Source organism: Guyanagaster necrorhizus, assembly GCF_019112545.1.
Source record: "Guyanagaster necrorhizus MCA 3950 unplaced genomic scaffold BT62scaffold_24, whole genome shotgun sequence".
NCBI classification, from domain to species: Eukaryota; Fungi; Basidiomycota; class Agaricomycetes; order Agaricales; family Physalacriaceae; genus Guyanagaster; species Guyanagaster necrorhizus.
In genome coordinates this window covers 6,672-31,819 of record NW_025064903.1, presented here as the reverse complement: position 1 = coordinate 31,819, position 25,148 = coordinate 6,672, and the positions used below count along the sequence as shown (strand labels likewise).

The 25,148-nt window shown below is 48.5% G+C and overlaps 11 protein-coding genes and 1 non-coding gene across 12 annotated transcripts; 5 read left to right on the top strand and 7 right to left on the bottom strand.

Moving 5' to 3' along the window:
* The first annotated feature begins 22 nt into the window (after positions 1-22).
* On the top strand, positions 23-2,308 carry BT62DRAFT_935146 (uncharacterized protein). Its single transcript, XM_043186871.1, has 3 exons — positions 23-479; positions 526-974; positions 1,030-2,308. The coding sequence occupies exons 1-3, from the start codon at positions 137-139 to the stop codon at positions 2,032-2,034; spliced, it is 1,797 nt and encodes a 598-aa protein (XP_043036694.1). The 5' UTR covers positions 23-136; the 3' UTR covers positions 2,035-2,308.
* A 1,724-nt stretch (positions 2,309-4,032) lies between these two features.
* Positions 4,033-4,116, bottom strand: BT62DRAFT_t142. Its single transcript has one exon. It is a non-coding gene; the product is annotated as a tRNA-Arg (tRNA).
* A 265-nt stretch (positions 4,117-4,381) lies between these two features.
* Positions 4,382-5,127, bottom strand: BT62DRAFT_1009372 (uncharacterized protein; the record flags this gene model as incomplete). Its single annotated transcript, XM_043177549.1, has 4 exons — positions 4,382-4,720; positions 4,774-4,836; positions 4,900-4,947; positions 4,981-5,127. 4 exons carry the CDS (start codon positions 5,125-5,127, stop codon positions 4,382-4,384), a joined length of 597 nt encoding a protein of 198 aa, XP_043036693.1.
* Positions 5,128-5,300: 173 nt separating this feature from the next.
* BT62DRAFT_935144 (uncharacterized protein) lies at positions 5,301-6,463 on the top strand. Its single transcript, XM_043186870.1, has 2 exons — positions 5,301-5,644; positions 5,703-6,463. Exons 1-2 carry the CDS (start codon positions 5,470-5,472, stop codon positions 6,317-6,319), a joined length of 792 nt encoding a protein of 263 aa, XP_043036692.1. The 5' UTR covers positions 5,301-5,469; the 3' UTR covers positions 6,320-6,463.
* A 1,181-nt stretch (positions 6,464-7,644) lies between these two features.
* Positions 7,645-8,942, bottom strand: BT62DRAFT_1009368 (uncharacterized protein; the record flags this gene model as incomplete). Its single annotated transcript, XM_043177548.1, has 5 exons — positions 7,645-7,795; positions 7,871-7,995; positions 8,420-8,569; positions 8,629-8,739; positions 8,793-8,942. 5 exons carry the CDS (start codon positions 8,940-8,942, stop codon positions 7,645-7,647), a joined length of 687 nt encoding a protein of 228 aa, XP_043036691.1.
* BT62DRAFT_335111 (DUF298-domain-containing protein) lies at positions 8,792-11,334 on the top strand. Its single transcript, XM_043180542.1, has 9 exons — positions 8,792-9,307; positions 9,361-9,431; positions 9,484-9,638; positions 9,686-9,851; positions 9,905-10,038; positions 10,788-10,993; positions 11,045-11,099; positions 11,156-11,222; positions 11,269-11,334. The coding sequence occupies exons 1-8, from the start codon at positions 9,110-9,112 to the stop codon at positions 11,218-11,220; spliced, it is 1,050 nt and encodes a 349-aa protein (XP_043036690.1). The 5' UTR covers positions 8,792-9,109; the 3' UTR covers positions 11,221-11,222; positions 11,269-11,334.
* A 424-nt stretch (positions 11,335-11,758) lies between these two features.
* On the bottom strand, positions 11,759-14,401 carry BT62DRAFT_935141 (alpha/beta-hydrolase). Its single transcript, XM_043186869.1, has 7 exons — positions 14,369-14,401; positions 14,239-14,317; positions 13,906-14,172; positions 12,908-13,852; positions 12,667-12,855; positions 12,400-12,603; positions 11,759-12,332 (listed from the first exon to the last, which is right to left on the bottom strand). The coding sequence occupies exons 1-7, from the start codon at positions 14,375-14,377 to the stop codon at positions 11,914-11,916; spliced, it is 2,112 nt and encodes a 703-aa protein (XP_043036689.1). The 5' UTR covers positions 14,378-14,401; the 3' UTR covers positions 11,759-11,913.
* A 1,119-nt stretch (positions 14,402-15,520) lies between these two features.
* BT62DRAFT_935140 (uncharacterized protein) lies at positions 15,521-16,032 on the bottom strand. Its single transcript, XM_043186868.1, has 2 exons — positions 15,973-16,032; positions 15,521-15,916 (listed from the first exon to the last, which is right to left on the bottom strand). Exon 2 carries the CDS (start codon positions 15,826-15,828, stop codon positions 15,613-15,615), a length of 216 nt encoding a protein of 71 aa, XP_043036688.1. The 5' UTR covers positions 15,829-15,916; positions 15,973-16,032; the 3' UTR covers positions 15,521-15,612.
* Positions 16,033-16,160: 128 nt separating this feature from the next.
* BT62DRAFT_1078571 (uncharacterized protein) lies at positions 16,161-17,849 on the top strand. Its single transcript, XM_043179399.1, has 4 exons — positions 16,161-16,259; positions 16,309-17,085; positions 17,141-17,380; positions 17,431-17,849. The coding sequence occupies exons 2-4, from the start codon at positions 16,336-16,338 to the stop codon at positions 17,698-17,700; spliced, it is 1,260 nt and encodes a 419-aa protein (XP_043036687.1). The 5' UTR covers positions 16,161-16,259; positions 16,309-16,335; the 3' UTR covers positions 17,701-17,849.
* Positions 17,850-18,111: 262 nt separating this feature from the next.
* On the bottom strand, positions 18,112-18,824 carry BT62DRAFT_334995 (uncharacterized protein). The gene is made up of 2 exons (XM_043180541.1): positions 18,238-18,824; positions 18,112-18,188 (listed from the first exon to the last, which is right to left on the bottom strand). Exons 1-2 carry the CDS (start codon positions 18,682-18,684, stop codon positions 18,171-18,173), a joined length of 465 nt encoding a protein of 154 aa, XP_043036686.1. The 5' UTR covers positions 18,685-18,824; the 3' UTR covers positions 18,112-18,170.
* Positions 18,825-20,207: 1,383 nt separating this feature from the next.
* BT62DRAFT_935137 (uncharacterized protein) lies at positions 20,208-20,598 on the bottom strand. The gene has a single exon (XM_043186867.1). It carries the CDS (start codon positions 20,541-20,543, stop codon positions 20,250-20,252), a length of 294 nt encoding a protein of 97 aa, XP_043036685.1. The 5' UTR covers positions 20,544-20,598; the 3' UTR covers positions 20,208-20,249.
* An 828-nt stretch (positions 20,599-21,426) lies between these two features.
* On the top strand, positions 21,427-22,215 carry BT62DRAFT_1009362 (Arginase/deacetylase; the record flags this gene model as incomplete). Its single annotated transcript, XM_043177547.1, has 4 exons — positions 21,427-21,490; positions 21,593-21,653; positions 21,703-21,754; positions 21,808-22,215. The coding sequence occupies 4 exons, from the start codon at positions 21,427-21,429 to the stop codon at positions 22,213-22,215; spliced, it is 585 nt and encodes a 194-aa protein (XP_043036684.1).
* Between the last annotated feature and the right edge of the window lie 2,933 nt (positions 22,216-25,148).

Below are 25,148 nucleotides of genomic sequence, written 5' to 3'. Positions count from 1 at the left end.
TGTTCGGAGACATCACACAGTATATTTCTCAAATTTTTTTTTTCGCAACGCTGTCCTGTTCGCTAACCACCATCTTCTAGCTAATCAATCCACTGCAGCCGTTCGAGCGCTCTGGATGTCGGCGGTCAACTCTTAAATGGCTGCATTATACCTTCATAATGCAATTTTCTCCCCCGAGCCAGCAGAGTTGCCACCTTCACATTCACGGACAATTTCGACGGCGACGCTGAGGACCATCGCTTCGGAAAACTCTCATCCGACGGAACCGCTACTGGACCCTTTGTACTCTGGTTCAGCGTATCTCGACCTCCTGGAGCGACAGCCAGCTCATCCCACTGGTCCGAGCCCGGGGTGGGATATGGGATTAACCCTTGACTATACACCAACATTGAGGGAACGCAAGGGGTATTGGGAAAAGGCTGTTCGCCGGCGTTTAAAGGTCCTGAAGCTAACCGTGTTAATCTTTGAAATGATCATGGGTGGGTCTCAAATGCCGTCCTGTGACGTCTCGCTAATATGTTCTAGGTGCCTGGGCCATATACAGCGCCATCCGGTATTTTCTGGCATTTGCGTTTTACCAGTCTATCACCGGTCAAGACGTTTCTCTTGCCCTAGGGACCAGTACAGCTGTCTCCGCGACCTTTTTGTTATGTCGTTTCATCGTATCTTTTTGCCAGACACAGTTGATTCGCGCTCACGTCGATCTACATTCAATTCTCCTCACACGAACTATATTTCGCTTCCTCGCATCTATATTCCTGTTGGGACCTGCGATCGTCGCGTTTGCATTAACATTCGTTTGGCAAAATGTCCCCGAAGAACCTGAGCTAAGCTTGTCACAGCGATGTGGGCTCGACCTTGATGTTGTTTGGGCCGTGTCAGCGTCAAGCTCAACGTGTCAGGGCAGAACACACGATTGGGCGTCCTGGCTTGGCTTGTCTATCCTTCGCATCTTCATTACTTTGGCTATCATTGCAAGTCCATTCTCACACTGGCTCGCCGTATTCACGTACTCATCTCTATATCTAGATTCCTTACAACTTGTCTTCTTCTGCCTACCAGGTTACTCGCCGGCCCTCCCAAAGAGCCCGCAAACGCAGGCGCCGCCGCCACCACCTCGCTAACCCCGAATCAGTCGATCAATCCATGTCTTCCTCTCCCCTTATGGCTGCTTCCTTTCATACCGCGCCCACCACTCGGTCTTCTAATCCACATTTATGCTCCACCTCTACTATCACATCCTCGCCGCGAATGCAGAAATCTTTGCGAAGCTCACGCAATACATCGATAAGAAGCGTTCCTGTCTCCGATTCCCCTTCATCGGAGGAAGACTCATCCTCCACGGAAACCCACAATGCCCATCATAGACCTATTCCTAGCGGCGAAAAATCTCGTGCATCTAGTTCAAGCGCCACCCCAAAAACCCCGACACCTCCCCTTCCAACGGTTTCTGACAATGACCGTGATCTCTACCACTTTGTCGATCGATTCCATTCACTCGTATCCCAAATCAGCCGAGAGACCGATGAAGGCCTAGAATACGCTCGTCCTGATGGTTCTTCGAGTTCTCATTCCGAGAGCATGGCGAGTTCGTACTCGTACTCTGCTGCCATTGGATATGACGAATTTGGAAGACCCTATCCACCGGACGATCATGTTCGGGTACTGGGAGGGTACGTACGCCGGATGCCTACGATTGAGAGTATCGGCTCGCGCGAGATGGGCACGACATCGAGTCTGCACACTATTGAGCGGATGACCTCATTCAGTCGACCGCCAACGCGAAACACCCATCCCCTTTCGAGCGAGCCACCGAGCCGGTCGAATAGTTTGCTTATAAGTGCATGCGGGGAACTCGGGGAGATTGTTGCTGACCACGTGGATACACAGGGCAGTGCAAGCACCAGTGGGAGTCAGCCTTCAGCGACGAGTACGATATCGTATTATACTGCGGGGAGTGGAAGTGCTAGTCCAGTGGTGGAGACACCCCCGACAATCGTGCAATACACCCCGGGGTCTATTTCTCCGCTGTGATTCGTCCTTTTTTTTCGGCTTTTTTCATTCGGTATTCTTTAGGACGGATGACGGGAAACGGACATTGGAGCTTGATCTATCCGTAACTTATCATCATTTACTTTGACTGTAGATTTAACAAAGTCAATATTGTACTTGTATTCACCGGTACCCAATTGTTGTTATACTAATCCTGTCATTGATTTGCATAGGGACGTTTAACTTTTGTTTAAACTTGCTGTCGTATACCTAGGAGACACTTACGATTGTCATAGACGCCAAAGGTTAATTCAATCCCAAATGACTAACGGACCAAATCTGAACGTCCCTGAGCAAGGGCACAGCTATACGAACTAGAACGCCGGGTAAGCCCTCGACTCTTTCCTCTCTCTAGTCACCACACATTTGTATCCGCAACTGCTGCCTACCCACAATCTCACGGCATTCTCGACGTACGGAACTGTTCCCTTCCCACCCTTTTCGAGCTCTGGAGGATCTTTGAGGGTGATAACAACGAAGGAGAAACGAATTCCGATGAGTCACGAAACCAAAAAATTGGACTAGCCCACCCCCTCCCTTCTGATCTTTACCCTCTTCCCCTTTCACTTTGGAATCTCGACATCCAGTTTCCAGGAAACAACTTCATTTCCGACCACCGATGCTGGCGTTACGGATGAGCCCTCTTCTTCCTCTTCTTCTTTCTCCTGCTACGGGGCTCTATTCATGTCAATTCTCGTAAAGGAAAAAGGCACAATGTAAAGACTTCCTTTTCGGCCATCTTCCTCCAATCGCGCGGGATCTTCTGGGTCCAAAGCCGTTGTTTAAAAAGCCTCGCTTGAGCCTCCTGTGCCCCATTTACAAACTTTTTCCCCTCCCTCGCTCGTCACGCATCTGACGTTCACACTTCGGTTGTTCTCGTTGTGTTTTCGGATTTTCTTTTATAGGTTCCCCGGCACTTAGGTGTGTGTTACTTACTTTTTCTACTGGTTCACGGTTCCTGTTGACTTCGGCAACCTCCAGTTGCTGTAGAGAAAATCTTTTATGATGATACCTTATCGGACGTGAGACTTCGTGGGACGTTCCCTTCCAGTTCCCCCCCTTCACCTGGAGGTCCCACCATGTCGATTTATCATTCCGTCTGTTCCTGATAAATGTCTTACACACCTACTTCACCTTTCACGCATAAATGACATGAGAATAACTCGCTGATTGGACTGACGGGAGAGAAAATCATGAGTCGATTGATGTTATTGCACGCTGATATGGTCTTGCACTGATTTTTCGAATGCAACGAGCATCCAGCAAGCAGGTGGTCGCCTCGCATGTATCGCATGCTAATTTCACCACTCTCCACTTACCCTTGATAACCATATATTGACAACTCAATATTTATTTTCTTTGAACATAATCAGAAATTGTCTTCGGCTGCAATGATCACTTCTTCGAAGTTCGCAGGCTTTTATCCATAGCGCCTTGCCCGCATGTTGTTTGATGCCAAGGTAGTTCTTCCTTGCGTTCTTCATCAAATCCTTCTGTGCGTGTGTCGGCGCCGGTCCGTGTTCTGATTGTTAACATTCATAGCCAATTCCGAGTACACCAAATGACAGTACCCGTTGCTTTTTGTGTCTATGCTCTCGCAGTTGTTCCGGGTCAGGTTCTGCAGGTATCACCAATACGGTTTTCATCTTCTTGAACGATAAATCTAAGAAAACGGCATGTTCTGATTGAAGATGGTATAGCTTATCTATAGGCCTTCACTGGGACATGTCAGGGAGAGATACAGCACACCAGTTAGCGGTCTTTCTTATGTTTTTCTTGACGTTCAGTAGTAACGTAACCTGCTGCGGCGTGTTGACTGTTATTGGCTTTAAGAAAATATAGTCGTCCAACACCTCAGTTTCACGCGACTGTTGGAGTCTGGTATGTCGGCCGTGTAGTACGCCCAACTGCCTCATACTTCTGGGTAACTCCATTGAACTGCCAGACAGTGACGGAGAAAAACGATACAGAACCGCGCAATACCGACGGTGAGGATCGAACTCACAACCTTCGCCTGAGATCCCAACATAGGAAAGCGACGCGCTACCATTACGCTACGACGGCTTAAATACCCATCAATTTTATTCTTTAGATCGCATTTGATCGGACAGGCCGTCGACCCTTTGACAAATTGACTGTGACTCCCCTCCAAGTCATCGATTTGACATGGTATCAAATCTGGTATTTTCCTTTTTATTTCCCCTCGCGTAGATCTCGGAGACGATGAGTGAATTATTGATCATGCCAGCGTCATCCATTAATACAAGCTCCCTTACACAGGAACAAGGTCGGATACATGACACTCCAGATCATTGTTATTTGCGGGAATCTATCGTCCAGCTAGGCCGCACGCCGTCTGTATCGGATACCGGGTTTTCAAAGATCGGATCGCTCCAGACTTCCTCTTCCCTTCCGTTGTTGAAAAAAAGACCTCCTGGCGGATGCAGAACTGATCAACCAATTCAGCGCAAAACATTAAAAAAAATGAAACGCCGCATCGTCTAGATCCCTTGTCCTGGATTGTAGGAAAACTGTCCCCTCCAGTGATATCGGCTCCACCAAAGCCCTCTCTGGTGAATGGGATTTCCTTCCAGAGATATTTATATTGGCTGACGAAGATTCTGGGGGGTGCGGTGAATGTCGAATCACATGTCGCAAGGTGGTCCACCTGGTCAGCCCTTCGATGGTTTATGACGAGCAGAAGCGCATCATATCATGAACTCGTGTTCTACGGGTGGGATCGAGTTTCTGGCTTAGACTTTCGGGAAGCTTTCTCGTAAGGACCTTAACATTGACGCTTTAAATACCCCACAATGCAGAAAAGTTCAGTTCCATTGGGCTACGAACGTTCAAGTTGACTGCCGGCGATGGACGGAACTTGGAAGTATTTTTACCCTTTACGATGGAGGCTGATGAGCAGTGACCTACCTCATGTATCGGAGAGTTAGCCCTAGTCAGGCCAGGATTTGGAAGATCGGGTATCACAGGATGAAAGGCCGGTGAGGTGTAATAACCGTAGGAAGAGAAGCAAGAAGATCTCAGCACAATCGGAGGAGCCGAAGACGCAACGGGCATATGGATTCGAATGATAATTTTGGCATTACAGCAGGGGTAACATAATGAGTTTTACGACATCCCTGGATACGTAGCACAAGACTTCTGTAGTTGATGATTGGCAAGGGCTGATTCCTTGATTTCAATCCGATGGCCTGTGGGGAAACTTGGCAGCATCAACCGTAGCCGAAGCGGAAGCTCTCAGCAGGGCTGAACCTGAGTAGCGGATTAGGTAATTTCTTTTTCATATTAAGAATGCTCAATTGGATCTTGGATACCCGCTTCTTCCTTGCGATCATCATTGCCAGTCCCTTATAAGTATTCCACCTGCTGTGCTCTTTCTCGCCCTTGCCTCGCTTCACCATGTCCGCTTCCTACCACCTCCGTCCTGTCGACGACTCACCTGCATCGTCCGCATCTACTTCTCCTACTGCCGAGTCTTCCCGCTCCCGCTCTGGCCTTTTGCTTCCGTCGCCGCCATCATCAGCTTCCGTTTCGAGTCGATCGCGTCGTCCTCTTTCCCCCTCGTCATTACGCGGTACGATTTTTATTTAATTTATCTCAAGGCAGTCTCCTGATGAATTATTTCTTTGTAGATGTAGATCTGACTCACCATCCAGATGTGAATCCTCGTAAATATCCCGCACCTCCTACAGGCCATGATTTAATGGCAATGTTTCCCCCTGCACCGCCTTCGGTCATTCCACATCGTTCGGAGCCTACCAGCGGATACTTTCAGCGACAGGAGAGGGCCTTTTTTGCTCAAGCAGGGGCGGAAATCGTTCGTGTGCATGTAGAGGTCGATATCCCGTCTCACGCAGCAACCATGCGCGATGACAAGTCTCGCACAGCGGTGCGAGACCCAGGTGGCCCTAGGTCTTGGCCGCCCCCTTCAGGGCAGTCGCCCTCCCTGGGGGTCGTCGGCGCTCCGCCTCATCCAAATCACTCACCGTCATCATCAGCTGCATACCCCCCATCCTCCAGATCATCTCAGCGTAACGGCCCGGTGCCCGTGACTCCTTCCCCCCTCTTCCCACATGCATCTTCTACCCCAAAGACACTCCACCCTGATCCCACCCCTCCCGGTGCCCAGACAAAGGTCGAGTTCCCGGATGAAGGCGGAGATCCCGACGAATCATGGAAGCGACCAATGCCGTACGCCGAGCGACGGCGAGCAGGTAAACACACTAGACGGGTCATTGTACGGAATTGATGTGTTTTACTTCCATCACCATCATCATCATCGTGGGCCCATTAATATCGGCGGTTTTGTCAACGCTCCACTTCTACGACTCTGATCCTGATTTCTTCTCTTTTTTAATGGCTTGGTTCCATTACGAGTGAGCCTGCCTCCTTTCATTCATGTATTTCATGTCCCGGTATGACACACGTCTCGCGATGACGCCCAGCTATTTCTATCTACTTGCTGTCTTAACTTGCTAATGCCTACACGTTATCACTAGTAATATGACTCGCTATCCATATCCCTCCCCCATTTGTTGCACCGTTCGTAGCTATAGTATCTGTATACCCACGCCATATCATATATTTAAAGCATTCATTCATCGAAAATGTCGAGAAGACGCCAGGGCCTCGGACTATCCCTCCATCAGATGCCAATGTCATTTGATCGTTGGACGCAAGATCATGATCGAAACCCTTTTCGGTCGCGCCTTTTGCGGTCAAGTCTGCGGGGCAAAGGAACCGGAAAGACCCGCTTAAAAAGAAGATCTCTTGAGACGGTGAAAAAATATCGATTTGCTTCCGGTGGTCGGTGCCTTTTGGCGGACTCAGAAACCAATAAGACTAGCAGAGCGCCGCGCTTGCCAACTGGGAGATTTATATCATACCTCATTGAGAACCGTGACGTCTTCGCTTTCAGTGACAGGTTCAGTGCGTCGATCCGATTCGATCCAGGACCCGCAGAACATGCTGATTGAGTGCAATGCTGGCTTGGAAGGTCGTTTTTATTCCAAAGGCTAGTCATGTTAAGCAAGAAACATATAATACCGCGCCATGAGGCGAAAATGTCTTCTTCCGATGACCGAATTCCCCAAGCGATCCACCCGCCGCAATGCGCCCATGAAGTTTCCGGGTTCGTAATGTCCAGGTTTGACGGATTCTGTTCAACTCGAGTTCCCCTTTTCCCCACTTCCCCTTCCCCATTCCCAAGACCCGGTATTCCCGTTCTCACTCACACCGCTCCCGCCAATTCTCCGGCACCTAGGAAATACCGTATACAATGAACGAATACCTTCTTTTACCTCGGATCTCTGTCTTGCCTTCGCAATTCATCAGCCACGCGGCTACAACGCTTGAAAGAACACCCCGTCTTTAGTTATCTGCTGCCCGAGGTTTGACTGACGTTTCGAAAATCAATAACCTAGTATAAGGGTGACAAATCCTATAGAACAAGCGGATGCAGTCCCAGGTTTGACTGACTATTAACAGCATTCTGCCTGAATTCGTGAGGCGTATGAGAAATAGCCTGGCGTTAGCTTGAGGGAATTGATTCCGTTGATCGCGCAACTGGGAACACTACCTGGGGGAAGATGCAACGATTGAAAGGGATGCGCGTGGGTGCATGTCTGGAAGGGAAGAGAAGTCGTGAGCCTGGGGATCTGCAGCATGTGCCATGAGCGTGACCAGGAGCTTGAGTTGCGGAGGTATGACATTGTCTAAGACAAGTCTGGACCCGGGAAAAGTGATAGGCAGACGGCGTGAGTGACTTGACTTTCAGACGCGTGGCGGATGTGGAGCTGACTGTGGAGCGGCTATGGCGTGAGAGACTAGTTTCGGGACCGGGTCGTGAGGAGGGGGTATCGCGGCATCTATATGTGTGTTATTCCAATGCGCTGTGTCGGGAGCCTTGACGCAATGAACTTTACACTGTCTGTCAAATGTACGGGATCCTATCAGTAGACCAATGTCAACTCTTTGGCAGGTAAAATAGTATCTCGATCTCACCTCAGTATCAATGATAGCCGACACAAAAGCTGACGCAAGAGTTTGCTCTTATCAGACAGAGAGCCAGGGTTAGAAAGGCACTAGTGGATATCTGGCAGTTTGCGACCCTTGTTTTTGATTGGACGATATATGTATAAATTCAACTTGGTGAACGCTGAAGGCAGTGGGAAGAGCTTACATTACTGGACTAGAGACATTGCAGGTCCGGTACAATGGGCGTTCCCAAGAAGGCCTGTACCTATATGGAGACAGAAGATGATCACGTATGATGGCGTGCAGGTCCGCAACATGCAACACGATCGTGTATAATTAACAACAACTGTCAGACATTGGAGGAGGGTCGGACCGAGGTCGCGACGGCAATGGGCGCCATGGATATGTGCTGCTCCGTGCCAAAAGGGGGATCCACTGGTGTCGGACTGAGAAACTGATGGATCAAGTCCAAGTGCCGAGTTAGATGGACAGAAAGAATACGTGGCATGACGACAAGCATCATCTGTCAGGCATTCACTTATGCGAAATGAAAGCCCCGATGAAAGCTGCTATGATACTGACATATTGAACCGTGTCGACGACGACGTCAAAGAGGCAGCAAGCCAGTGCATCGGCAACGTGTTCGTTGATCAGTGATCTGTGAAATGCGACATGCCAATGGCGGAATTGGTCCTATGATAGATCTGCTCAGCAAACCAGCATGCAGGGCGGCTGTAGATGCATACCAAGGACTGGCCTGGAAACAGGCTGTAAGGAAATTTGACTACGGAAGGCCGTACAGAACAAACGTCGGCGATTAAATAAAAGCCAGACCTCGTGTTCACCAGGCGGGGTAAGGCGTTTCCCCGACGTGTCGGAAGTCCATAAAGCTCCATAGAGATGCCATAGCCAGGTCCAGATTTAATTCGATGATGGTGCTATGAACCTCAGGCACTCTTTCATAGAGCCATATGAGCAATAGAGCAGGCCCCCCCCCCATCCTCTGCTAGCGTGATGAACCGTTCCGCCACTCGTAACGAAAGAAATTGGTCCAGGTGCTCCAATGGCGAAAAGATGGATCCGGGAATCAAGACTCGTCGATCAAACTGGCCGGTTAACTCGGACCGCTTTGCCGTGTCACATCTTTGTCACGCTGTCACTTATGCAAACGAATCAGATTACCCCCAGCACGCCTTTCTCGTCCATCGTTGCCGTCGTCGCCCTTCTCTTTGCCTTGATCTTGTACTATACACGTAGGATGGTAAGTATAGTTTTATCTTTCCGCAGTGTGTAGTCCTAATGAGGTTCCGGTAGAAAAGTACCAGATTTACAAAGAAGATGTCAGACGAAACAACTGCTCAATTTTGCAGTGTTACGGGAGCATCGTGCGTGTCTAATATATTCGAAATAGATAAACACTAAGATTCAACATTCCAGAGCCAAAGATGCCAAGAAATACCTAGACAGATACAGGCGTCTCGACGCAGCTTTGGATGCGTATTTTAGTGATCCTATCTCGCATCGTGCCAGCGGAGTGCCAACCACGGCAACGATTACGAGTAAATTAAATGCCTTGTTCGACAAGTACAAAGGTGCGTTCTCCATGGATTTACGTAGATCCCACTGAACGGCCAAGCAGATCCCGACAGCGATGAGATAACAATTGACGGGACGATTAAATTCTGCGAAGACCTCGTTGTCAAGCTGGATGACGTTGTGCTGCTTTCCGTAGCGTATGAGCTGAAGTCAAAAAGGTTGGGCGAATGGGGGAGACCAGGCTGGTTGGAAGGATGGAAGAACCTTGGGTAAGAAGTATAAAGACTCCCTTGTGTTCGGCTTAACCCTTTCATCATTGTAGATGCGATAATATACCAGACATGAAGGCATCGCTACCGAGGCTCAGCCACAAACTCTCTTCCGACCCGGATTATTTTCGCAAAGTCTACAGTCACACGTTTGATTTCGGAAAGTCAGAGGGTCAGAGGAGTCTAGGTTCGTCACATTTTCTAGTAACCCCCCTTCATTTCATTGTTATGGTGCCGTTGTCCTGCTCTTTCAACTAGCACACCTACTTTTTATCGCAGGCCAAGCCAGTCTGGCTGCAGCGATGAAATCGTAGATGTGCTTGCACTTCTCGGTTCTCAGCTATTTCGTGCCAGTCAAAGAGAGATACAAAAGGGGATGGTTTCGACAGGTGTTAAACATGTGATCCAGCGTCTTGACCCCCGCGAAATTGTCAACGCGTTTCGCTGGATTTCAGATGTTTGGATGCTTTGTTTATCTGCTTAACTCGGCACATTTTGTCTGGCCCGAAACAGTATATCGACCAGGTTGCATAGGGACTGCTGGGGATTGTCTTGAAGCGTAGAATGAACCGCTGGACAGGATATTTCTCAAGTCCCCGAGGACCGTGCGTATGTGTCCTCGTCGCTGCAACGTATGACTGGCGGACTGCAAACGCTTTTATACCGCGTTTTTCCCGGGTGAAAGGTCCATTTTGTAGACCGAGAGCCATCGTAATGGATGTTTTCCGCGGGAACTTTGCGGAAGGTGCTTTCTATCCTTCAGCTATCCAGCCTGCATCCAGCCTCGCGCAAATCTTTTTCCGGGCTGTACCTGGTAGTATCTGCAGGGCTTCCGGAGGATATCTCGAAAGCCGATTGGCTAGCTAAGATATACTCCTGAAGCCCTCGTCCTACCAGTCTTTTCGCCGGACTGTTTGCTGAAGTCCAATTTTCTAGCTATGGATAGTGCACAAGCGTTCTGGGCTCTGCTCCTACCCCATGGCTTGAAGGGTGGCGCATTATCCCATACGACATCTACTGATGAAGACGACCTTGATATGGGTGCGGAAGAGCAAGGATGGAATGACCAATATACCCAATGGTGGTTTGAATATCTAGAAGCGAAAGGTGGCAAAGGTGTCAGCAAGGACACTTGGTCTATGGTCTGTCCTCGTTGTCTGACTGCGGCGGTTTCTGATACTTCTCGTTTCCAGTTCTTGGACTTTGTACGGAGCATCGATGCCGAGTTTAAAAACTACGATGCGGAGGGCGAGTACTTTCCACGCCTGCGTGCTCCGCGAGTTGTTGACATAATTCTACAGAAGCATGGCCGTCCACCATTGACGATTTCGTAGAGTGTGCGCGGGAGCGCTTAAAATCAAGTGCTTGATGGTGCGGCCCGTTCTCCTTGTGTAATGTGTATATTGTAAAGCAGTAGATCAAATGTTGGAATATCACGTCCATTGTCGGGTGTAGGTATGGCTTCTCCAAGACTTTGTTTACGGTCCGGTTCTACAAGTAGCTATTGCTTCCGTGAAATATCAGAAGAACAAAAGGCATTTGAAAGTCATTCTACCCTGGCTCGTTCAGAATGTTGTTCTTGACGAACATCAAAATGAAGATGAGTCTCTGAATTCGGTTCATCGAGCAAGAAGAGCGATTGCTTGCATATGGCGTCTGTGATATGGCAGATACGCCGTGAAGACACAAATGGTTCGGGACAGTGCCCGGATCTTCTGTGAGACTCCGCTTGTACATCTGATGGAAGTATCCTTCAGTTATCCGAGTGTCACCTTCGAATTCATCTCGCCATTGCATGACTTTCACTAACCGAACGAAGGAAAGGCAATGGGGACTCTGCGGTACCGAAGGAAGGCCAGTTCACTGCATAGCAACGATTTATGGACGGGTACAATGAACGTACCAACGGGGACTGTGACCCTTACAAGACCCTTACTACATTTATGCCATCATCTCCATAATTGAACCTCGGCAAGGTACTATTTAATCACATTAACGTCCAAGAAACGTCACAGCCACCCATTTGCTCCCACTAATGATCCCAAAAACGGCTTGCTACTACTCACGCAGACTGGAACCAATCCCGGGTGCGTTCCCATCCAACCCGAGAAGCCTCGACCCCTTCCAGGGGGTGGCCCTCCCCATCAAACCATAACAAATCTACTTTCCTGTTCCCCTCTCTGCCTTTCAAGGCATGATAATATCCCAATCCTTGCTTCGGGTTCACTCGATGGTCTGATCCACCCAGCATCAGAAGCACCGCAGCGCGCACGTCCTGTACGTACGATACGGGCGATGCGTGCTGTAATGCCTCATATTCTCGCGAACCAACAGTATACGGCGGCGACTGTGACATATGGAAGTCATAACCAAATTCACTAAAGTACCAATCTGGGATATCACTTCCCCAGACGTCGCCAGCCGAGATGACCGGGTTACGCATGACGGCTGAGGTGAACGTTTCGGGGTACTGGCCTATCACTGGTAGGTAGGGAGGGAAGAAGGGGGAGTGAATAACAGCTATAATTCGTGGGTTGTGGGAACGTACAATGAGCGGCGAGGAAGCCGCCGTGACTTCCTCCCATTACGAATAGCTTCCCTGGTCCCTCTTGGGCCAGGCCAAGGGATAAAATATGTCGCACTGATGCAATGCAGTCTGATACGTCCAATGTGCCGCATTGGCCCATAAGAGCTCTGACGTATTTCTCTCCGAAGCCAAGCGAACCTGTGTAGTTCGGCTGAGAGATCGCGTCTATCGAGAAGGGACGCTTAGCTTTGTAATGTATGTAAGCTGCGGGGAACGGGGGAAACTCACAGCCTTCGATTGCTAGAGCGGATGTAGAAGGTACAAAGACCGTTGTTGTGGTTGCATGAGGTCCGCCATGCGGGTTTATCACGCAAGGAAGATTAGCTTGATCCTTAGGTCGAACAACGATGGTCTCAGCGGGGAAATGATCGGGTATCTTGATAATCTGGACATCTAAAGATTGAAGAGCTCGGAGGGCTGCGGTCGATAAGATCATCATCAAGGATCAGGATTAACGAAGATGACTCACTATCCGCAGAACTTGGACCAAAGGATGCTAGATCTGTCCAGCTCTCTCCGATTCCGGAGACGTCATAGTCATATAAGATCAGCTCGCAAGGAATCCTGGGCGAGCTGCGGAAGAACACCATCTGCTGCTTTCCGTCAGCAGCCAGCAAGGTGTAACTCCAAAACTCGCCATCGCAGTCGTCTGTGATATCAAGGGCTTTCTCCACTCTCCCCGTTGTCAGAGATATACGCAGTATGGAGCTCCGAGAACCCCAAATCGACGTAACGAGTACAGAAGGATCTCCGTGATGAAGGATAAATGGATCTCGCGCCAACGCAGGCCCAAGGTAAAGCCCGGGGAAATCTTCTTCTTTTGGCTCCCAAACGGATTCCACAAGCGTCCGAGGTTGTCCCGCCTCGATCGAAGTCAGGTCCATGGAATGCAGAGTGGAGCAAGAAGCGTGAGGTCCGCCTGACGCATTGGCTATCCAGACCAAAATATGTTGATTGTAGATGCGGAGAGATCGACATGAAAGGGTGTTAGAGGTGAGTTTAGTCGCTTTTTTGGGCTTTATGGTGAGAAGACTGTCTTTTGAGTCTTTATTAATATTGCTGGAGATCGGAGAGGACAGTTCTATTTTCCAAATACCGGAGGGGCGATTGAAGCATCCCTTGATTCCGAGGAGTCGATCGTCGGATGTACGCTCGTAACCGGTGGCAAATAGCGTCTCGGATTCAGTGAAGGGGCCAAAGAGCGCCTGGCCGTAAATAACTGGGCCATCAAAAGCAATGCGAGATAGGGTATCGTTTCCTGGATGGTAAACGAACAGCACCGGGGTCTTCCTGGCAGTCAGTCCCTCCCCGAACGAAGGTATATATCGGAAGGTCTCTGTGTCCGATGGCTTCGCTTCAGCAGTATATATAACCGAATCTTCTTTCGGCGAAAATGATAAAGAGGAGAGATATTCTAGGGAAGATTTGAGATAGATCCGGATTCATGGATTAAATATGGCAACGCACCATCTCCACTGAAATCGCCATGAAGGCTTGTCACATCCTTTAGATGTAATAATCTATCGTCGACCCATAATTCTATAAAACGTTTTCCTTCCTTCGACCTCAGGATGGCACGGTACTTTAGAGAGGGGGAAAGCGATGAAAGTACCACATCGCTAACATCTTGAGGCAGTGAAGATCGTATGGTCCCCTGTGACGCGTAGATGGACTTTGTCATAGTGCGCTTGGAATTACGAACATGATCTCGGATCGAGGTAGCGATTTCTATGCCTAGACGATGCAGCGATGATAAATATACCTTTCACCAGAGAGAAGCTAGCACCAAGAGCGTCTTACCGGTTGAGTTACTATTAGCAGGGTGAAGAAACTGCGCCCCGACCGGAACCGGAAGCTCAGAAAGCTCTCTATACATATCCTTTTTATCCAAGGTGAGAGACGTATAGCGCCAAAGAAGGGTCTTTCTTACCGATCCCATTCTACGCTGGATGACTGTACTTTGTTGAAGGGCGATTTCAACCGGATACCGATAAGATCACGAGGGCGGATCAATTGATCCGCGGCCGCATCGATCTAACTTGGAACGCCACGTTTCCTTGATAACACCCATGATGCGCTAGGATGGTCTGCAGCTTTCCGGAGCAGCCTCCAGGTCAGTACAAAGATACCGAGGAAAAAGACAGAAAGCATGAATGGAAGTGCTAAGAATGAATTTGGGACAGTGGGGGCTGCCACATCGATCAAACTGCCTGCCTTATAGTTCCTATTTATACAGTTCTAGGTGGCATAGCTGCACGGCACCTATGTAGCCGACATTCCTATTGGCCCCCTCGGTTTGAAGTTACCATGTTCAAATACATTATCTATTGGTCCCATGCACAACCTTGTAGTCTGAGGGATAGCATGCTAAGAGATTCCTTTAATTCTAAAGGATCCTTTCAACGGTCTCATCGTCGGCCTGTCAATGCGCCTGTCATGCTCATTGTAACAACTTTAGTACAACTTTAGCTCGTACGACTGCATGCCCACGGGATAAACCGTGCCTTGGCAATATTTGGTTTCAAGTTTCTTCTGCATGACCTCCAACCATGGAAATACTGACCATCCCTACGGATGCACAAGTCCTGGCTGAACTGGAGAGCTATAGAGAGTCACCGGGACGTTAAAAATTTCTGGGTGGGATACGTAGCAAAAACAACTGGTCTATCTCAGGTGCACGTCTCAAACGATTGATGTCCGAGAAAGACAGCTGTAATAGTGGTTCTAGCCCTCAAGCAACCAGAAGCATCCACTTCTTGGAAGCAGATAATTCATTGTTAGCGACGTACTGCAACGCGCTGTCACCATATCATTGCGCTCTTCTGAATTCCTCGGACTTGCGAACACCCACAGTTTCAGAAACCGCATATTTTCTGCCTCTTCTTCTGTCAAAGGACTCTTTATGAGCACAGCTTCTATTCTCTGATAAGAACCTGCGTCACTTCTTCATTTTGTGTGGACTCGGTGAATATGATTACGCCATTGGACACAATGCTCAGGTGGGATTGGTGGTTGTGCTCAGAGTCTGACAATTGTTTACCGATCTGGCCTTTATCATGCATCATAGGCTGTTCAACAACGCATACTAGAATTCGTCACAGGGAAGAAAGCCGGGTTTCCTCCAAGCGATGTAGGACGCCAGTTCGAAGCCGAGTACGTACTACTTTCACTTTACTAACCCTCTTCAGGTACGGCGTCAATACCCTCGCTCGGCGTGCACCCGAACAGAACGATCCTACGGCCCCGCAAAAGAATCGATACACAAAAATACACGTTACCGGCATTGAAGCAGTTAGCCCCAAATCCGAAAACACGAGGAACGGTGCTCTTGGACAGCAACGGTGCACCGATATATGACACAAAGGTGTACAGGAGATTTGCACCGCTCATTGTTACGAAAGTGAGTAAGAGGACAGGGAAGTCATGCGGAGATTTGCCTTGATCTCGGTGAGATTTTTATATTGAAACACGAAGAAAACTATGATGACTTCAGCCGAATCAAAGTCTGGCCGTTGTCGAACGTCGTTTACTCACAGGACAACAGGTACGAATAACCGATCCACGACAGAATCAGAGGAATTAGAGGAAGACCTTGTCAACCGTGAAAAATTTCCGCCAATTGTAACTTTTGAGCAGGAATGGTAACTCATTAGGAATAAAATCAGTACAAATAATGAAGCCGAAATATTGTACATAAACGGTACGTTGTCGCTTTGTTCCTCGATCACCTTATACACGTCGTAATCCTTCCCCAACAGACGCGTATCGATTAGTCTATGAGGGTGTACGAGATTTCGGTCGGATTTTATTCAACATAACCGGTGAGGCTGTTAACTCTTACCGGGGTAATGGACGTGACGGAATAATCAGGACTCGCAACGGCGACCCCAAAAAAGGATGGTGAACTTGGTAGACCTCCCCGCCGAGCTTCTGCACATAATATTCTCCAATATTGAAGGCGAAAATGTCACGCTCAATAACATCTGTCTTGTTGGCAATCATACTCTTCTCGCGATTGCTCGCCCTTTAACGTTTCGAGAGATAAACATCGCGTTTTCCTTACCTCTTCCCGAGAGCCACGAATTCTACTCTAAATTTCGCTCTGTCTATTCCAAAGAAACCCGCCGTGATTCGGTCCGGTTTATCTCATTTCGCTGCAGTGGCTTCCCAGACATCAAAATGTCCGAAATATTGGTCAAGCAGCTCCCTCGTTTTGCCGGCGTTACCCATGCATCAGTGGAATGTGAATACAACCACAACGATGACGACGGTACATGCTTATCCAGTATCCTCGTCCCGATTATCTTCAAAATGCCAGCGCTAGAGAGTTTCTCTATCTCAGCGTGTGACCTAGACGATAATTCCTTCTCGTTTGACTACTCTCGGCCCTTTTTGAAGCATATCAAGTTCGACCGCTTCGACAGTGGCCCCCTTTTGGAATTCGCGCATGTCGATGGTGTACAGATCATCGAGGCAAGGGGACACTACGATGATTCCACGCTCATGCAGACTTTGGATGGGATTTCCTCCCTTTCGGAATCACAACAACGGCTCTTGACTCATCTTGATCTCCGATGGACCTGTTTGGCAGCAGAGCCATCACTTGGGGAAAGCTTGGAAGCCGATGATGTGGCCCAATGGTTCGCGGTACGTACCGTTAGCTGACGTCTGCTCTCCTCATATTTATTTATTGGCCATATAGATCCTTCCTGAAGGGTCTCTGCCCAATCTGGAAGTACTCATCGCAATGCTTCCACTGCGTGAGCCGTATGTAGGCTGCGTGCTTGAGAAACTTTCTGTAGGCAAGCTCAAAAAGCTGTGTATTGGACATCCCGAAGGGCGTTTGTATGTTACTCCCTGGGCGGACAGACCTATAGCCCTTCCCCTCTTGAATGAATTTACTTCCCTAGAGGAGGTATTGCTGCCATATGGTGACGACGAGGTAGGTTCTTATTAGTAAAACACGTTTATGCGAGTTTCAATTTTTCTTAGCATGATCCAATAATGAAAACTTTAGGAGCACCTCGTCTCGCTCACATCCACTTTTTCGCCGGAACCAGGGTCAACCATACGGTTCTGGTAGCGAAGAGATGCGGAAAGGTTGTGAAAACTCTGCGAACGGTTTCGTGGGTAAAGCAGGTAACCATAACCTTGGAACGCGATACCAAGGGAGATATCATCGGTACGGAATCCAGCGTTTACCAAGAACCAGCTTGGCTTGAGTTTGGGACCGCAGCAGGCGGATGGCGAGGAAATGAATAGAAATCTCGTTTCGTCCTACGACATACATCGGACCATTGTCGATGCGTAGGGCACTTTTCAAAGCTGAAATGCCAGGACTCGTTTTTTACAATGAATCCGATTAGGAGTCGATAAGTCTTGGATTCATGATGAAAAGATTGACATTTGGGCAACGTAAAATCACTTCCAGTATACAGTATTTGGCGACAAGAGAAACTGTGCCAGTGATGAACTTGACATCAAATGATACTGCATAGCGATTGATACATCGTGATGACAACAGCTGTAGAACACATGCTAACCCTGGTTGCAAAGGTACCGAGATCGACGCTCACCTGGTAACCAATACAGATATCAGGATCAGCGACGGTACTGAGGTTACCTCATATTAATGCCGTGATCCAAGGGGAAGATTTGCCGAATAACTGACTTGGGAAATCGAAGCCTCCTCGCTTCTATTCAGACGACAACACAAGGTGAAGGAGATGCAATCACACAACATGATTGAACTTTACATTCATATGAGATACAGGATCAAAAGAGATGATACATACACACTTTAGTGGTGGGAAGTCGGAGAAGCCTAACTATTGGAAGTGTCGTAGACTTCTGTAATACGCAGCGTAATGATTCAATCACAATGCTCCATTGATGAGAAGACGTCCCACGACGAGCAAGAGCAGTCACACTGGGAAAATGAACATTTTTGACAAACCTGAATTTTGTGCACAACTGTAACGTTTTGGGAGCATCGTTTTGGGGGTCAACAAACTTGATCCGTACATCTACTCCGATTCGAGGCAGCACCGCCAACAGGTAATACGACATTTTGCACTCCACCACTAATGAGGAGGAGCCGTCGACATTTCGGAGGTCCTTGGAGCTCTGGTCGTAAAATACTCGAGTAAATGAGGGGGCGATTTGTACCTTCTCGGTCACGCGCCTTGAGAGTCCGGTATGTAAACAGGCGAATGCATGTATATATATCACAACGGGACGTCGCATACCAGAAGGCTGTTCACAGCGCTCATATCGCGCGGACGTCCCATGGTTGCGAGTCGTGTGCTACTCTTCCCTCACTCCAATCATGCGCAATTGGGTGTGCAACTGGTTCACAAGGAGTGCAGCTCAGTACTAGCGTCATCCTTGTCGGGCCCTGGAAAAGCATCTGCTTCTCAATCCTGAAGACTTCCCGTCCCAAAGATAGAGCATGAGTCCGATACAGAAGCGGACGGTGTGCTACAATTGCTGTCAGCGTACATGTATATCATAACGGGGTGTCACATACCGGAATGCTGTTCCACGAGCGCACCATACTCGTGCTGTTCTTCTCCATCATTCCAAAAAGTATATCAAACATCGCCTGACGGTTCGGTCGGCTGATCCAAATGGTTCCCCAGGAGGACAGCTCGGGAAGGCGATCTCCTCAGCGTCATCCTTGCCCAGATTCTCTTGAACTATCCGATTGCTGCTGGCGAAGCATCCCAAACAAGAATTTGCTCTTTGATGCTGCGCCACGTTTTGTTGAAGGCTTCTCGTCTCCATGAAGTCCGCAAACTTTGCGGAGCGGGAAAACCAGAACGGATGAGAAAGACAAGGAGTGAGGCAGTCGATATCAGAGGGGCTCACTTTCTTATTCTTCTGAAGCTCGACAAGGCAAATACGTGTGTAGACCATTCTCTAGCGCGTTGGAGAATCAACTCAGAGCGGGCATCGGTCGTGCTACTCTTCCTCCCGTCTGCGTGGATCATCAGGGAGAATAGATCGTTTGTACCGCCCGAGGAGGTCATGCGATTTTACGCTGATCTATAGTCCGGAATGACCGGAGCTGCTTATTGGATCTGCAAGAACATGAGATGACGCAACCTGTCTGAAGATCGGGTATTCCAAGAACCTGCTAGAGCGACCGTTATATTTTGCGCATCTGGACTACCCCCTTCCAGGAGCATGCCGTTACTCTTCTTCATTACACGGCCGCCTAAGAACTGAGTGTGCAGCTTGTCCTGTTACTAGTACACTGCTTGATGATCGCAAGGCAATGTCCTCCTTGCCAAGCCTCACCCTACAGCTGCTGAACAATAGATTCTGAACCAATCTTCCCTCCTTGACAGAAACGTCTAATTTCCAAGGTAGTCATCGGGCTGGCGAGGTTGTCTATGAAGGGGTTGGAAGTATAAGTCCAGTCCTGGGGTTAGAAACAAACGAGCAGGGGCAAAGGGCAGCGAGCAAGGCCAGAGCCGTCCCACTCAATTTCTGGAGAATGCGTCTTTTCTCTCCCCGAAGCTTAAGATATACATGCGCAGCCCCTGGGCCGTTAGGGATTTGGCCATCTTTGATGAGGCCTGGGGAGGTGTGTGAAACGACTTCCCGGCTGTGATTTCATAGATGGTCACTGTACACATCGTCAGGACTCTCTTCTTGGAACAAAACCAAGTGTGCTACTTACCATTAACGAAGCCGGTGTATGCGCAAAGAACAGATGCTAGAAACGTCTTCCCTGCACGTCATGCGGACACCTCGAGTTCGCGTGTGCATATCCTGGATCTCTGATAGTGTTTGAAAAGCCGACATCAAACCGGAGTAAGACGCCAGAACGGCCACTTGCCGTAATACTGCTTCACTTTTTTTCCCAGCGCAATATCGCGAGATGTGATTTCGTGCATGCAGTGATATTTGCAGTTATCTGAGGATATCCAGCGTGTTAGACGGAGGCTAAGCAACAGAGGTGCAGGTTCCTGGCCGACGCAGTCAGCCGTTTCGCAACGACGAAGGCAGTATTGAAAGTCATTGGATCTGTCCCCCCATGATGCAAGGACCTGCACTGGAAACGCGACCAGCAGAGGAAGAAAAATCGTGAGCTTCATCCGCTCCCTGTGTCCGACGGTGAAGATGTAACCAGACGTGTTCGGCGAGAAGACGGTTCCCAAGTTATTTGTCTTTCTTTGGCTGATCGTCGAAACTTCATCTTCACAGTTTTGCAAGTACATACATGTCGACCAACTGACCCTCCTTCGTTATTTGTATTAGACTTTGTATCAACCATCCTTGCGCGACATCCCTCTTAATTTTCAGTATCTCTATCACTCCGCAGGCTTTTCTTGCATCTTAGAGCTTCGAACGGTTCGTTGTCTGGTGCTTTTATATCATGCGAGAGCTTACTTCTAAATTGCCAAACTAGTATCATTCCAAGCTTTATCGAGAAGTCTCTGCCTTTGTTCTATCCTAAAAAATGGTCCGATCATCTCAATCTAAGACCTTCTCCTCTGCGCCATATTTTTAAGACCGTGGTATTCACGAGACGGCGGAACCCATCACCGAAAGAGTAAATGTAGGAGAATGGCTTTTATATTTGCAAATGTTGCTTGATGCTTTCTGTAGCCTCTTTCCGGGGCTATTGTCTCATGTTATTTTCCGAAAGATATTGGCGCACAACACTATGGCGTAAGTCTTGAAGATGGTGACGGGTTTTCAATTGACTGTTGATGTATTTTAGGAACGGCATCCTATGAAACCGCACAGGCTCACACTAACGAATGCATTAGTGCTGGGTTACGGTCTTGACAAACAACTACATCACATATATGATGTTCGATGGGCCACATGAGAAGAGCTCGAAGTTTACCATGACGCAGATTACCTTGATTTTTTAGCCAAGTCAGTACTAGTATGTGTACAATGAAACGGAAAGTGTATCTAACTGTTTTTCAACCCAGAGTTACACCGCAAAGCCAAGGAGATATGAAGTAAATGCTGGACAACTTCAACTGCGGAGAAGACTACCCCGTTTTCTCGGACATGTACGATTTCTGTCGTATGTAATCCGGAGGCTCGCTTTCCTCTGCTAGAAAACTATGCGCTGGTACCACCGACATTGCTATCAACTGGGCAGGCTGACTTCACCACGCGAAGTGAGGGGAAGCCAGCGGATTTTGCTGCACGAATGATATCGTTTTGGGAATCCTCGAACTCCTGAGGTGAGTATGACTGGAAACTCACACGGCACAGTATTCATCGCCTTCTTAGATACCATCCTCGAGTTCTATATATTGACATTGGTATCCATCACGGAGACGGTGTGGAGTTCGCCCTTTATACTCCAATAGAGTTATGACTGTCTCCTTTTACAAGTACACCGGGGGTTACTTCCTGGGGACTGGGAAATTGGACGATAACGGTAGTAGACTGGGGAAACATTTCTGTCTTAACGTTCCCCTATTAGACGGTATCGATGACGAGATGTACCTCACCGTTTTTAAGACGGTAATCGGTGACACGGTCCACGCATTCAGCCCGTCAGCAATCGTTCTCCAATGCGGCGCAGACTCTCTAGGCTGTGACGGTCTCGGTACATTCAACTTGTCTATCGCAGCACACGGCGAATGCGTCAACTTTGTACGAAAATTCAACGTCCCACTTATGATCGTCGGGAGAGGCGGATACACCATCAAAAACGTCAGTCGCTGCTGGAATTACGAGACGTCCGTTCTCGTGGGCGCGTCAATACCCAATGAACTATTCAATGTCTTTCCTTTATAAAATCTAACCAACTATTCTGCTCAGCATTGAATGGACCACCATGTTCACATCAAGGGTAGACTACTGTATCTTCTTTGGTCCCATTATGAGCAATTGAATATCAGTAATTAGATGACAGTTCCCTCCAAAAGCAAGTCAATGCAAGATAAGTTTGTGATAGGAAGAAAAGAAGATACACCATCAGAAGCTAGAATATAGAAATGCAGCCAACTAAAAGGCATAGTCTATTGGTTATCACACATCTGTCATTTATGTGATTAAGTGCATTGGGTTCAACTTCCAGTCAGAAAATACATATGCTGCATGGTAATTTTTCAAAAAAATATCCATTTGAACTTTGAACTTGGAAGTTTGCTGTGCTTTTCATGATTTTTTTACTCTATGCATCTCTTGTGATGTTATTCACAATTTGTTACGATTTTTCCTATTTTCTTCCTATTTTTCTTTCTTTTCCTTCAGAAATGACCCCTATCTTTGCTTAGTCAGGGCACTTAGGCCAGCGCTTATGACCGTGGGAATGCTTAGCTCAGCAGCCCAGTCGGTCATTCTTCTATTGCACTGCTGTGTGCTGTGAAGGGAGAGACAATGCTCCTTTTGTCCCCAAATTACAGTGCATGACCACAGTCCTGCAGCATGACAACAGCTTTTGTGGAGAGCCTGGCAATGGTAGGGGAAACAGCTCTACAGCAGACAATATCTTTTGTGAACAGTTATTTATAATGTGATAACAGAACAGTATTTAAGTAGTTTAGTTCTTGCTGTAACACCTCAGTCTTGAACTAAAGTTTTACTTCACCATCTCATCTCGAGCAAACTGCAAACGCCTTGACAACACAACACTAGTCACACACAAGTGAACTCTGACAGTATAACCCAAAGTGCGAGGTTCTGTCAGTTTATCATGTGTCTCTAGTCATGTGGAATTTGGGCTTAACAATTAGTTTGAGACTTCTTGCTTCCCTTCTCAAGCCTAAACTGCTTTGAGAACTGAATGCCCCCTGCCTTAAATCCATCCGACCCAAACTTTACTCACGAGTTCTTCGAACTCTTGGCTTCTATCATTGGAACCTTGATCGGTTTATTGGTGATCATACAGCTGTGCCATAGATGCCAATCCATTACCGCCTGGGCCATTTGACACTACCAAGAATTCCAATGCATCTGCACAATCCTTTGAAATGTCACACCAGACCTCCCCCTCCACAACATCTCTCCCTCTGTCTGAAACTCCATCTGACACTCTGAAGAAACAGAAGATGAGCCTGGGAGCTCGACTCAAAGGCATTCTAGGGAAGAGGAGGAGCAGCAGCAGCAACATGGATACCCCCCAAGACCCCTGTCAGCAGTCGTCTGAGACCCTGAAAACTCTTGGGCTACAGAGTTTTGACGATCCCGACCCAACACCCCCCTCCCTGCCTCCGAGCACAGCATCACTGCATCAAGAACAACTGTTGCCTAGTCTGGAATTGGGCACTGGGCTAGAGACTCCCTGGATGCCATTTGGATGGCTCCAGACACCAGAAGCACAACAAGGAGCAGTAGAAGGGGAACAAGGGTCAGTAGTCCCAACCCCTTCTTTGATGACACCAACAGAAGCGAGATCAAATACTGGCAAGCAGCGTCAAGAGCTGCCAGCAGATTGGAATGAGGAGAACGAACCCGCCTACCAAGGGGTGGTCCAGTGGTACCAAACCCAATACAGCTGACCCCCCACTCCCTTACCAACTACCTCAATACCACAGTCGGCACTCCTGACTCTCCGTTCTGGGAACCAGCCACTCCTGTCAATGAGCCTGACCCCTGGACAGGACCAGCCAGAGTTGTCCATGCCGATGACTTCTACCGTGGGGAGCTGACACTCCTCAGCGACGACCGCCCATTATCATATGGGACAGACACCATCACTGAAACTGACAATATCCCCATCTGGGGAGATAGGATACCGTCAGACCTCAGATCAATCGGGGGCGACAATGAACATATTGACCCCACTGGAGACCTCAAAAGGGTCCTCAACGGGCCAATCACCTCCCTCTTCCTCTGCCCCTGTTTCTACAGAAACTTCTGCTGGTATCGCAGAGCAGTGGCGCTGCCAGCAGAAGGAGAAGAGGAGCAGCCCGACCAGGAGCCTACTTCTCAACTCGGACCTGAGGATGCTGAGTCAAGCACTCAGCCCCAACCCACTCACTCCGGAAACCTTCAGCCAGCAAGGCAGTTCCCTCCTCGAGGGGACCACCAACAAGAGGACCAAAGGGGATGACGAGGCTGAGGAGGAGGACCAAGGGGGCCAAGCAGTGGACCCCATTCTTGAATAGGGAAGTATCGTCAGCATCACCATGTGCTAAGAACAGGAGAAAAGGCGATGAGAATGAGAGGCACAGGAGGAGGAATTTATTTGGTTATACCAGGAACAGGTAGCTGAATTATGGAGGGATGATCGCTGGCTACGATCGTCCCTGGGGTGGAGGTATACCGCTGCAGATCCCATAGAACGGAAAGAGATTTTACAGTATGCTGTGACAGAGCACACAATTTTTAATTTTAATCAATGCTTCTTACATTATCAGATGATGGCGATGCCACCATATCGACTAAGGTTTGGCAAACAGGAAGCACCTATGCCATGGACACCGAGTGTGATGCTGCCCAAAACAGTGAACACAGCGTCTTCAATTTGAACAGCAACATCAAGGTACTTGCTCACCATGTCGGCTGTTCGTAGCATGGCATCTTGGCTGACCCAGTCCTATGCGCAGCCAAGGATTTACCACCCGAATCCCTGGACCAGCACAGAGAGCTGATTGCTAGGGGGACAGCCACCTCCTGACGAGGCAACCAGGTCGGCACCGACTGATGAGAAGAAGGATGACCCTGAGGCAATGGCACAAGGGTGGACAATCAAAGATGGACGGATCATCAAGAAGGAAGGCCCA

What these genes read in the sequence shown, in the direction of transcription:
- BT62DRAFT_935146 (XM_043186871.1), top strand. Translation starts at nt 137, where the DNA reads ATGGCTGCATTATACCTTCATAATGCAATTTTCTCCCCCGAGCCAGCA. An exon ending in AATCTTTGAAATGATCATGG is followed by an intron (nt 480 to 525) that starts GTGGGTCTCAAA and finishes AATATGTTCTAG; the next exon opens with GTGCCTGGGCCATATACAGC. An exon ending in TCATTACTTTGGCTATCATT is followed by an intron (nt 975 to 1,029) that starts GCAAGTCCATTC and finishes CTCTATATCTAG; the next exon opens with ATTCCTTACAACTTGTCTTC.
- BT62DRAFT_935144 (XM_043186870.1), top strand. Translation starts at nt 5,470, where the DNA reads ATGTCCGCTTCCTACCACCTCCGTCCTGTCGACGACTCACCTGCATCG. An exon ending in TTCCCCCTCGTCATTACGCG is followed by an intron (nt 5,645 to 5,702) that starts GTACGATTTTTA and finishes ATTTCTTTGTAG; the next exon opens with ATGTAGATCTGACTCACCAT.
- BT62DRAFT_335111 (XM_043180542.1), top strand. Translation starts at nt 9,110, where the DNA reads ATGGCGAAAAGATGGATCCGGGAATCAAGACTCGTCGATCAAACTGGC. An exon ending in TGCAGTGTTACGGGAGCATC is followed by an intron (nt 9,432 to 9,483) that starts GTGCGTGTCTAA and finishes TCAACATTCCAG; the next exon opens with AGCCAAAGATGCCAAGAAAT. An exon ending in CTTGTTCGACAAGTACAAAG is followed by an intron (nt 9,639 to 9,685) that starts GTGCGTTCTCCA and finishes ACGGCCAAGCAG; the next exon opens with ATCCCGACAGCGATGAGATA.
- BT62DRAFT_935141 (XM_043186869.1), bottom strand. An exon ending in TGGTCCAAGTTCTGCGGATA is followed by an intron (nt 12,856 to 12,907) that starts GTGAGTCATCTT and finishes TATCGACCGCAG; the next exon opens with CCCTCCGAGCTCTTCAATCT. An exon ending in CGCTCTAGCAATCGAAGGCT is followed by an intron (nt 12,604 to 12,666) that starts GTGAGTTTCCCC and finishes CCTTCTCGATAG; the next exon opens with ACGCGATCTCTCAGCCGAAC.
- BT62DRAFT_935140 (XM_043186868.1), bottom strand. Translation starts at nt 15,828, where the DNA reads ATGAGCGGTGCAAATCTCCTGTACACCTTTGTGTCATATATCGGTGCA.
- BT62DRAFT_1078571 (XM_043179399.1), top strand. Translation starts at nt 16,336, where the DNA reads ATGGTGAACTTGGTAGACCTCCCCGCCGAGCTTCTGCACATAATATTC. An exon ending in ATGTGGCCCAATGGTTCGCG is followed by an intron (nt 17,086 to 17,140) that starts GTACGTACCGTT and finishes TTGGCCATATAG; the next exon opens with ATCCTTCCTGAAGGGTCTCT. An exon ending in TGCCATATGGTGACGACGAG is followed by an intron (nt 17,381 to 17,430) that starts GTAGGTTCTTAT and finishes AATTTTTCTTAG; the next exon opens with CATGATCCAATAATGAAAAC.
- BT62DRAFT_334995 (XM_043180541.1), bottom strand. Translation starts at nt 18,684, where the DNA reads ATGCGACGTCCCGTTGTGATATATATACATGCATTCGCCTGTTTACAT.
- BT62DRAFT_935137 (XM_043186867.1), bottom strand. Translation starts at nt 20,543, where the DNA reads ATGAAGCTCACGATTTTTCTTCCTCTGCTGGTCGCGTTTCCAGTGCAG.